Source organism: Trifolium pratense, linkage group LG4 (genome assembly GCF_020283565.1).
Source record: "Trifolium pratense cultivar HEN17-A07 linkage group LG4, ARS_RC_1.1, whole genome shotgun sequence".
In the NCBI taxonomy this organism is placed as follows: Eukaryota; Viridiplantae; Streptophyta; class Magnoliopsida; order Fabales; family Fabaceae; genus Trifolium; species Trifolium pratense.
The window spans coordinates 25,860,672-25,872,909 of record NC_060062.1 but is presented as its reverse complement, the minus strand read 5'-3'; the positions used below and the strand labels follow the sequence as shown (position 1 = coordinate 25,872,909).

General features: G+C 36.5%; 2 protein-coding genes across 2 annotated transcripts; one reads left to right on the top strand and one right to left on the bottom strand.

Moving 5' to 3' along the window:
• Positions 1-7,062: 7,062 nt before the first annotated feature.
• On the bottom strand, positions 7,063-7,779 carry LOC123922367 (exodeoxyribonuclease-like). Its single transcript, XM_045975091.1, has one exon. It carries the CDS (start codon positions 7,777-7,779, stop codon positions 7,063-7,065), a length of 717 nt encoding a protein of 238 aa, XP_045831047.1.
• A 1,316-nt stretch (positions 7,780-9,095) lies between these two features.
• LOC123922366 lies at positions 9,096-9,709 on the top strand. Its single transcript, XM_045975090.1, has 2 exons — positions 9,096-9,179; positions 9,290-9,709. Exons 1-2 carry the CDS (start codon positions 9,096-9,098, stop codon positions 9,707-9,709), a joined length of 504 nt encoding a protein of 167 aa, XP_045831046.1.
• Positions 9,710-12,238: the final 2,529 nt, after the last annotated feature.

Genomic DNA, 12,238 nt, shown 5'->3' with positions numbered 1-12,238 from the left:
AAGAATCTTTCGATGGAAGCCAATGAATCGAAGTAGTCAAGAATTATGGACTTAGAGCATTTTTATCATTTAAGGGTGATTCGACTTCGACGGTTACAACGGTTTACAGGCCTTGGTTCATTTCAAATGCAAAGGACGCGTGGCTGAAGTTTAGTAGTTTAACGTTAGGATAGATGTTGCTTAGTTTTCTATAAATAGAAGTATGTGTAGTCGAAGTAGTGGTCACAATTCATTTACACAAAATCTCAAACACTCAAAGTATCCATGTTAAGGCGAGAAACGAGTTACTCGAGAAAGATGTATGAATCGGTGAACCTTTACAATTTCTTTGTAACTTTTACATTCTAAATGCAAGTTTACTTTTCATAAGTCTTTATTTTCTTAAAGCATTTACAAATTCTGCTTTTCATTAGTTCCCTCGTTCGAGTGAACTTGCTTTAATTGCATTTAACATATGTTTCAGAAATTAAACATAGTGTTCTTTTATAAAGTAAGGATGTCTTTAAAGATAAACTTCCAAATTTCCTTTAACGAAATGCATGAACAATTGTCCCGAGATTTACTAGTTGATCTCTCAAGTAATTAATTTAAACTAGCGGTTGTTTACCAAAAATCAGTGTAAACAGGTAGTTGATCGCAGCTTAAGGGATGTTCTTACACCTTATGATGAGCGCAATAAATACATTCATTTTGGGGGAAAAGTTGTAGTATTTTGTGGTGATTTTAGACAAATTTTTTTTTTTTTGAAAAAGCTAAAATGAGATATATATTAACAAACAGTCTCCTCAGCACAAGGTGTGCCAAGATAGACTACCAAAGTTTACAATGATACCAAAAAAAGAAATACAACAATCAAAATCACACAAGGCTCAAACATAACAAAGGACTAGACCACCAACTATGATATATAGTTTAAAACTAGAGTAACACTCGTCGTCTTCAACCACCTATAGGAAAAAAGCTTAATCTTGTCCAATAACTGAATAAGAGTACTGGTTGAGCCTGTAAACAATCTGTGATTTCTTTCTGTCCAAATAACTCACACGGTAGCGAGCCAAATCAGTTGCAGAAAAGACCGACGCGCTCGAGATCCACCAGCTAAATAAGTGAACTGAACGAAATGATCCCGGATAGTAGTAGAGCTCGTCGATGGAATGCCAATCCAAGTGCACACTAAAGCCCAAAGAGAACCAAAACAGCTACAATAGATGAATAAGTGGTGAGCTGACTCTGCCTCCCCATATCCAGAAATGCATAAATGTGCTGCAGAAGATAAAATGCCTCGAGAAATCAGGTTGGATTTTGTAGGTAACCTATCCCGCAATAATCGCCACGCAAATATGGAAACCTTCAATGGAACCTGAGAATGCCAAATGAGGTGCTTCGCATCATCCAGAGTGACTGAATCAAGAGTAGTCAAAAGCTCATAAGCTCCCCGGACAGTATAACCTGTATCAGGATCTGGCTGCCACAGCCACCTATCTGTAGTATGTGCCTGCAATGAAATGTTAGAAAGTAAAGTCTGACACTCCCTTAACATCTCCTCCTCCCATACCCTCAATTGCCTCCGCCACACCCACGCTGCCCCATCTAACCCCCAACTTAAAGTGAACATCTCAGCCACCGTAAACGATTTAGTCTCTGACAAGACATACAGACGACCAAATCGCTCACACAAAGGATTCACATCCAACCAAGGATCTGTCCAAAAAAGAGTATCAGAGCCATCCCCTACCCTCCGAACCACATGCTCCCTAAACCATCTGCCCCCTGCCTCATCAACACCCTCCCTAATCCTCGCTATCTCTCGCCACCACGATGACCCTCGCCGCCCTTCATCTCGCAATCTCCCTCCCTCCACCCCATACCGAGCTGCCAACACCCGAAACCACAACCCCTCTCGATCCACTAACAACCTCCAACACCATTTACCTAAAAGTGCCAAATTAAACTCCCTCACCTGCCTTACCCCCAAACCTCCATACTCCTTTCGTAAACAAATAGTTTTCCAGTTGATCCAAGCTGTTTTCCTAGTATCCTCACACCCCCCCCAAAAAAATTTAATTAAAAGAGACTCAATAGAGGAAATGATACCTGAAGGAGCTTTGAAAAAGGAGAGAGCATAGACAGGTAGAGATGTCAAGACAGACTTTAGCAGTACCAAACGGCCACCAAAGGAAAGAAAACGACTCTTCCACCCAGATAATCGATTTTTTAAACGATCCAACACCGGTTCCCAAAAACTCAAACGCCTCGAATCACCCCCAATAGGAAGCCCCAGATAAATGAAAGGAATCTTTCTCACTTTACAACACAGAGCAGACGCAGCTTCGCCTAACCAGGATTCAGGAATATTCACCCCCACCAGCATACTTTTGTTAAAATTAACCTTCAAACCAGACATGGTCTCAAACAACACTAAAACAGCTCGCAATGCCCGTACATTACCCCAACTCTTCCTCCCAAGGAGCAAAGTATCATCAGTAAACTGGAGATGTGACACCGAAATAGTATTAGTTTCCCCTATTCTATACCCCTCGAATAAGTTACGCGCTACCAAAGACTCCATCAAAACATTCAAACCCTCAGCAGCCAAAAGAAAAAGGAAAGGAGATAAATGATCTCCTTGTCTAAGGCCTCGCTCAATAAAGAACTCATCAGTTGGGCTGCCATTGACAAGAACAGATGTTGTGGCCGTACCCACACATTCTCTAATCCACTTCCGCCACAAAGTTGGAAACGACATTCTCTCCATAACCTTATCCAAATAGCCCCAATCCACCGAATCATATGCTTTCTCAAAATCCACCTTGAAAAGCATGAGTTCCTTTTTAGATTTTCTAGCCTCATCCACAACCTCGTTAGCTATAAGAATACCATCCAAAATCTGTCTGTCCTTAACAAATGCCGTTTGAGTCTCAGATATCACGCTACCAATAACAAGCCTCAACCTGTTCGCTAGGACCTTCGCCAAAATTTTATAAAGGCTTCCAACTAAAGATATCGGCCGAAAACCATTCAACCGTTGGGGGCTATCAACCTTCGGAATCAACGCGATAAAAGTGGAATTAATACCTTTAGATAATTTACCGTTCCGATGAAAATCTAAAATAAAGCGCATAACATCCCCCCGAAGTTCACCCCAAAAGTCCTTAATAAAACCAAAATTTATCCCGTCAGGCCCGGGACTCTTAAAACTATCACAATCCCACACAGCTGATTTCACCTCAAGCTCCGTGAACGGTTTGATAAGGCTACCACTCTCAAGCTGGCTCAACCTTTGAAACTGAAGATTGTCCACCCCCGACCTCTCCACAGCAGGAGACTTAAAATGGGACTCAAAATGTGAAAACACAGCCTGCCTAATAGGACTGACTCCCTCCACAGTAACCCCTCCCTCTTGAATCATAGAGATAGCATTCTGTCGACGACGTCCCGCCAAGACCGAATGAAAGAACTTAGAATTAGCATCCCCTTCCTTAAGCCACATCGATCGAGACTGTTGCCAACTAATACTAGTGTGTAAACGCGACAACGAGTGAATATCCGCAGTGACCCCATGAAGCTCAACTAACTCAACTGCAGATAAATCTTCATCTTCTCCCTTTTGATCTAGGACCGACAGCCGTTCTTTCAAAGACTCAATTCTGCTAGGCAAATTCTGTTAGAACATTTTGTGTTGGGGGACTGCTGCAAATACTCGAACCAGAAGATGATGATGAAGACATGATGAACATATTGCACAAATTCCAAAGCGTGTGTATCACACTAAACTTTAGGTTCGATTCGCCCCCACCATAAACTGGATGCAAAAGGGTTAACCGGCGAATCCCCTTCAGGATACTTTGGAAACCTTGACATGGATTGCACATACATATCAAGCATATCAATCAATGATATTTTACAGAATAAAGTTTCTTCAAATACTCTCGTGCACTAGAGAAATGAAGAAATGATTTAGATATTATAGGCATAATTTCTTACTCATGAAAACATGATTTTCTGATATGTTTTATGCCTCCTAAGTGTCTCTATTTATAGAGAAACTTATGTCAAATGATTAAGGGACACAACCCTTGAAAGATTTTCAAAATTGTAAATTTGAATTTCAAATTAACCATTGCAACCTTTCAAATATATTTTGAAAAATCTCCAACAATCCCCCACCATTTTCAAAATATATCTAAATCCATTATTCCGGAAATCTCATGGTTTCAATAAAGGTATCTCACGATTTGAACCATTATTTAGTAAGTTAAGTTTCCACTCATCCCCGAATAGATTGGTAGACAAGCTTTGAACCAATTATCCATTAGAACAAGTGTTCATAACTCACACATGAAATTTCGGTATCATTGATCGAATTATCAAAATGACACATTTGTTAAGGCCTTGTGTCTCATATCCTTTTCATGAGAATTTAAGAGTCAAGCCCTTGAACTCTATGAAGCGGCCTCACTTCATCCTCATATAGGTAGACTATATCATAAATGCACCCATAATTATGCATTCAAGCAAACATATGCTATATGTCTATTAAGAGAAAAATCTCATCCTACCACTTTTTCTTATGGTCCAAGTACTTTTATCTCTTGGGATGTATTTATTTTTGTCAAAGTACTTCAATCACTTTAATAGTGTACTTTCATCATTGAACTCAAGACTTGATGTTATTCAAGTGTGAGTTGAGTTTCCACCATTGGTGATCAATTAGATATGGGCTTGTACCACATCCCGAATGATGTCTTCAATGACTTAACCATCATTATTCGAAAACAGCATATCTTTGTCAATCCTTTCGTCAAAGAATTGCAATATTTTCCAACTTTATAACCTTTGAATATTCAATCAACCACATAGCTATGCTTTTTAGAAACTTTGAATATTCCTTTATTTGATAGTTTTAACCGCTATCACAAAACCATGACTTTTTGTCATTCTATTGTCATTGTGTCATATACTCATATGCACAAACTTTATGTCATTATTCTCTTGTTATAACATATTTAATAATCATTTCAATTTGAAGTTTAACTTCCACTTGAATGTATCCTACATTCAATACATTAAATATGTATAACATCAACAAACATGATCATAAAGATTTGTCATGACCAACTTTTATTTCATAAGATGGATCGCACCATATAAATCATATACCCCACATGAACTTAAAATATTACTTTAGAATTTATTTCAATTTCATTTAAGAAACCTTTTCATATTATTAGTTATCAAATAACTAATACATGTATCATAAATTCTAAATGTCAAAATCAAGTTTCATGTATAAATATGTTCTATGGTAAATTCAAATAATCATCATAATAGAAAGATAAACAACGATTTAAAATCATTAACATTTTCTATAACATAATTTCCTCCATGAACAATTACCAACTTGCAATAATTTCAAAATACTCAATCAATCTTATAAGCAAGAGAAGCAAGAAATTAACAATAACTTTCATATTATCATACACATATAATATGAGATCATCGCTTTCCAATTTAATAACTTCTTGCACAAAATAATAATAACACTAAAATATGCATTTCATATTTTGACAATTCATTCATATACACTACTTTTATATTAAAGGAAGATCGTATAAAAGCATGTCTATAAAATAAACTTATTCAAAATTGTCAAAATTCACAATTCACATACTTTGAGTAGTTTCTGAATCATGCATATAATAATCATATATCCATACAATTTAAATATGTACCTTTCAGCGTAGTCATTATTATATGTATGTTCATCTTTCCTTCAACGTTGCTTGTTAAAATCAACACTAAACTGTCTATGAATTGGATTTAGTCGGCAATCCATCATGCACCGCCGTAATTCTTCACCAAATGACATACCATCGGTTGGAAACAAATAAATAGTAGAAAAATCATGTCAAATTTAAATCAATCATATACATAGAAATGAAATGGTGATACATTTTCCCTAAACAAGACTTCCATACACACATATCCATAGCCTATAAAATATTCTAAGCAACTTCTGAATTTTAAAAAACGTTATATTCCAAATATAATGACTCTATATCCATTAAAACCAATGTGATTTCAAACTAGTATGTATTGCTTCAAGGAAACATACACAACTTATCATCATATATGAAATACTACAAGTCAAATTAAAATTATCCATATAATTCATTCACGACAAATTTCACATCATCACGGAAATAACAAACACGATTTTGATTGTAATTAGAGATCATATAATCCAAGATGGGCTCAAGTACAATTTATGACACTGTATATAAAATAAGAATGGATAGTTATACTTATCTGTTTGGCCATTCGTTGCAACGGCTATATCATCTCCTTTAAAAATTGCAGCCACACAAATAAATCATAAATCGAACCTAAAGATTGTTAGAACATTTGGGGGACTTCTGCAAATACTCGAACCAGAAGATGATGATGAAGACATGATGAACATATTGCACAAATTCCAAAGCGTGTGTATAACACTAAACTTTAGGTTCGATTCGCCCCCACCATAAACTGGATGCAAAAGGGTTAACCGGCGAATCCCCTTCAGGATACTTTGGAAACCTTGACATGGATTGCACATACATATCAAGCATATCAATCAATGATATTTTACAGAATAAAGTTTCTTCAAATACTCTCGTGCACTAGAGAAATGAAGAAATGATTTAGATATTATAGGCATAATTTCTTACTCATGAAAACATGATTTTCTGATATGTTTTATGCCTCCTAAGTGTCTCTATTTATAGAGAAACTTATGTCAAATGATTAAGGGACACAACCCTTGAAAGATTTTCAAAATTGTAAATTTGAATTTCAAATTAACCATTGCAACCTTTCAAATATATTTTGAAAAATCTCCAACAAATTCTGGATATGAGCATTATGCCAATCTTTCAAAGCCACCTTGATCATTTTAAGCTTTTCCTTAACAACATAACCACCCCAGCCATCTACTTGAAGCGAATTCCACTTATCTTTCACAAACAATTTTTAACCAGGAACATCCCTCCAACACTTAAGCATCCTTGAAGGACGTGGTCCCTAATCTTCCTCATTCGCAGAGAGGACTAAAGGGCAATGATCAGACAACCCTCGCAATCTGGCCACCTGCTTACAATTGGGCCAAGTCAAACACCACTCCTCAGAAAGTAAAAACCTATCCAGGCGGCTCATCGAGAGACCATCCCCTCGGAACCACGTAAACTTGCGACCGACCAGAGGAAGATCAACTAAATTGTTATCCTCAATAAAACGATTAAAGGGAATATGATCCACACTACGCTGACTCCCCCTAACAGATCGTCGCTCATCAACGTGTCTAGCCGCGTTAAAATCCCCACAGACACACACCATCTCTCTCCATGACGCTTGTATCCGCATCGATAAAGAATCCCACAAAACTTGCTTAGCCCCATCATCACATGGCGCATAAACATTTGCTAGTAAAAACTCCTCACCAGACTTAACAAAACGACCCCTACACCATAAAACGTGTTCACGACTCTCTGTCGACCAAACTTCCACCTCAGAAGTATCCCATAACGTGAGAAGACCCCCTGATGCCCCAACTGAAGGACGAAAAGAAAAAGCATGAGATGAACTGCCCCAGAGAGTCGAGCACAGGAAAACATCACAGGACTGCAACTTAGTCTCCTGAAGGCAAATAATGAAAGGTTTCAAATCCCCTACCAACTTAAGCACCTCCTTCCTCTTCTCAAACCCACCCAAGCCTCTAATATTCCACGAAATAATCTTCATAAAGACACACTCCCCTCCGCAACAAAGACTACCCAGACCTAGCACGCCGACTCGTAACGTGCTCCTCCCCCTTACTGCGAACCAGAGCTCTCCTTCTTGCCTTTACCCGCCCTAGATAGAACACGAAACATATTCACATTATCCCCCTTGAACTTAACCCCGATGGCCTTTCCGATCCCCCAAACATCATCCATCGCCATTTGTTCTGTTCCTTGCATTGCCACCCAATTCTTCCAATCATTATTAACAGAAGCCGATGAGGAGGACTCTTCAGAAGGAACACGACGTCTCACAGAACACGACCGATTAAACTCGTCTCCTCCTCGACGACGCCGAACATTCTTTTTTAAGACCTTTAGAACATCTCTACGATCATTACTTGGCATCCGAGCTACCTTTTTTATACTAAGAAACGGATGACGAAGCGGCCCTCTTTCTTCACTTTTCCTACATCCATTTAGTCTACCCTTAAGCTGTCTTCCTCTAGGGTATTCCCCCGTCCTTACTCTCTTACATGCTGAAAAAATCACCTCGGCATCCCCAAGATTGTGATCATGTAACCATTCCAAACTCCACGGCCCAGAAATGGTAGATCGACTTGCTTTTGGAGGACAAGAATTAGTACGCTTACGACTAGACATGATACCCGCACAACGTCCGGGACCATAATCCTCTTTAGGAGGACTGTTACTCTTCTGATGCTCCAACTTTTGAGAAGAAACATTCTTTCATAAGACATGCTCTTCAGGCTCACCTAAATGGCCCTTCCTACAGACAGACTCCACACTCGCACTGTTTGGGTTAGAATTAATCACCACTCGTTCTTCCTCCTCCTCGACTACTTTCGCAACCACCTGAATGTCCTCTGGCTTTCCTAACAAAACATCATCACCCTGATCAGGGAAAACATCACAGACATCCTTCTCCAGCCCCTCCGAAAATCTTTCGACCAAAAGATCAATATTGCGGCGAGCTTCTGGATCAACAAGCCCCTCGCCATTCTCGGAATATTGCGTGTCCGACTCCCTTTCCTCCTCTAAAAGACAAGTATCCTCCCCCATGGCATACCCCCATTCCTCCACAATCTTAACCTCCACCTTAGTGTCATCCACCCAGACATTCTCGACTCTATTGATTATGTTAATACTTCACAGTGATGCCAAATTTTGGATGAATTAATGGTAGCATACACAAAGGAACTAGACAAGCAGTTGTAAATGCTACCATTAATTCATCCAAAATTTGGCATCACTGTGAAGTATTAACATTAACCACTAATATGAGACTTTTGCATGGTAGTGTTGGTCAGGATCTACATGAAAGGAAAATCTTGTCAGATTGAGTTTTGGGAATTGGTGATGAAAGTATTGAAGACAGAGATGATGTTGACATCACGCTGCGTATTCCAGATGATGTTCTGATTTCAAGCTCAAATGATCTTATTGCCTCGATTGTTACTGTCATATATCCATCTATATTAGATAATATGAAACATCCTTCATTTTTTCAGGATAGAGTCATATTGACTCCAAAAAATTCAATTGTTGACTTGATTAATGAGTACATGTTGTTATTGATAGACGATGATGAGAACGTATATTTGAGATACGATTCTCCAAATAATGATAACTCTGGTTTCGACAAGCCGGATGATATACACACTCCCGAGTTTTTAAATACAATTGTCTGTTCGGGCCTTCCAAATCACAAGTTAATATTGAAATTTGGAGTTTCAGTTATGTTATTGAGAAATATTGATCCAGCTCATGGGTTGTGCAATGAAACTCGGTTGATTGTTACAAAGATGAGACAATTTATTATAGAAGGAAATATAATATCAGAAAGCAATATATGCGACAAAGTTTTTATTCCCGGATTATCCTTAACACCATCTAATATCAAAATCCCTTTCAAATTTCAATGTCGGTAGTTTCCTATCGTTGTTTCATTTGCCATGACTATTAACAAGAGTCAGGGTCAGTCACTGAAAAATGTTGGAGTGTATCTTCCGTAATCAGTATTTTCACATGGTCAGTTATACATTGTTGTGTCAAGACTCACATTGAGAAATGGTTTGAAGATTTTAATCGTTGATGATAACGACAACCTTACAAATACCACTTCAAAGGTAGTTTATAAATAAATTTTCCGTAATTTGTAGGATTGTTTGTATTTTCATGTTTAAGTAAGTTGGTGGAAATAAATTAGACAATAAATATCTTCGGTTTTTACGCGTATGAATTACTTTATTTATTAGCCAAAAGAGATATAATATAATCAATCTATAATTATTGACCCATGCGAACGCACGGACATAGTGACTAGTTTATATAATATTTCAAGAGAAGCTTTTCTTTATTAACAAAAAAAATATGTTCTGTTCTTAGTAAAAAAAATGTTCTTGTTAATATGTAGATGAAGAACAGAACATTTAATAAAAAAAATATCAAAGAAAAATATGTAAGGGTCGGAGGTTCGAACAGCCTGATCATTTCGTCTATCTTAAGAGTGAAATTTCTAGTAAATAAACTATTTTTTTTTTAAAAAAAAAGAAGAATGGACTGCTACATAATTATATAGTCGATGAATGACAAGAAAATGTTTAAATAAAGGGTCATGCTAAACAGTGCCCCCGGGGCACTAGTTAAGCATACTAAAAACAGAAACAAATGAAAAAGTTAATGATGAGAGAGAATAACTTTTTACATATTAAAGCATTGAATGCACAATTTACGAGATGAAATTTCCATATTTATATCCTTAACTAGTGCCTGGGGGCACTGTTTAGCATTTTCCTTAAATAAATAGTAATCCCTAAAAAGTAGGATCTAAGTCATTAACGTTGCTGTGTCAAAAAAAAAATGTTAGAGTCCGTTTGACCCAACTTTTTTTAGAGTTTATATAATATAAATTAGATTTTATGCTATTTTATAAGTTCATAGTAGTGAAATTTATAATTTTATAAATTATTTTATCATAAACTACCTTGACAAACTTATAATAATATATATATAAACTGTTTGCATAAGTTTTAAAAAAACTGGGTCAAAAATTCTAATTTAAAAAAAAAAGTCATTTACGTTGCTCTCATGTCATGATTATTAATTAATAAAAAAATATCATTAATAAAAGTCACCCGTACACATCACATCAGAGTCTATACTATCATTTTTCTGACTTTTTTTTGACACATCATTTTTCTGACTTATTCATGTTAACTAGTAGTATTAAATTAAGGGTCATGTTAACATGTGCCCTAAGGGCACATGATAAGATACCTAAATATAGAAATTTAGCATTTAATGATACAAAATATTAAATGTTAAAAGAGTTGATTACACGATTTTCAAGAGCATATTTCCACATTTATCTCATTAAAATGTGCCTTAAGGGCACAAGTTAACATTTTCCTTAAATTAAATCTCAAGTAGTTAATAAGATTTTTTTAAGATAGATTGTTTCAGAGAGGTTGAATTTGATTCTCAAGTATAATAATTTTTTATTAAATTTTATTTATTTCATAGTGACGGATCCATATATTTAATAATGATGTGGTTAAATAAATATCAAAGAAATTATACACTAAATTATATATTTTTTGACGGATATACAATAAATTATATTGAAAATGAGAAATAATATTTTTTGATGCAATACATTTACGATGAAAATTGTTTATCATCCATTTCTTGAAAATGAGTTAAAATAACATCACTGCTTATATGTTTCCAATGGTAGAGGTACATTAACACATTGGGATGAGCTGCAACAGAGTTGAAATTTTTTTTTGGGGTTAAAAATGTACAGACCGTTAATCTCGACGAGTCTCAATAACATATAACATATTAAATGAAAGAGAAGCTCAAGAAATTATAAATACGCTGCGGGCCAATCCACCTGCTTTTTAGACGGGCAGACCAACTTAAGACACCGAGCCAAAAACTTTGTCTCAACCCACAAAAATGCCAGGTTAAACAGGCCGGCCCGGCTCGATTTGCCACCCCTAATTAAAATAAAACTTAATTTTAATTATTTAGAATGAGTCTTTGATTTGATGTAGCTTACGTATCTTTTCAAAAATTATGGTGCCACTTAGGGTCAATTTGGTTCTATGAAAAGAAAGTTGGAGGAAAGAAAATTACAAAAACTAATGAATGAACTTAGACTACTTTATAGTCAATGTTCATTCATTGGTTTTCGTAATTTTCTTTCATCCAACTTTCTTTCCATTGAACCCAACAGACCATTAATGTCAGCTTCTTCATTTGAGTAAATGCATATTTTATTTTTTTTGATTTATAACTCTCTGATTCCTAGGGGAAAAGGGCACTAATAGTCCAGAGTTCGGCCGCGCGGTAAGTAAAGCCTAGCCAATAAATTGTTCCACACAAGAATCGAATCCGGGTTCTTCTGAAATCCGTCCTTTTTGGTGAAGCTCATTAACCACTTGAGCCCAATG

Bases quoted from the DNA above. Each gene is read 5' to 3' on its own strand.
- LOC123922367 (XM_045975091.1), bottom strand. From the start codon at position 7,779: ATGAAGATTATTTCGTGGAATATTAGAGGCTTGGGTGGGTTTGAGAAG.
- LOC123922366 (XM_045975090.1), top strand. From the start codon at position 9,096: ATGAAAGGAAAATCTTGTCAGATTGAGTTTTGGGAATTGGTGATGAAA. The intron at 9,180-9,289 runs GTATTCCAGATG...TCATTTTTTCAG, and splicing joins TGATGTTGACATCACGCTGC to GATAGAGTCATATTGACTCC.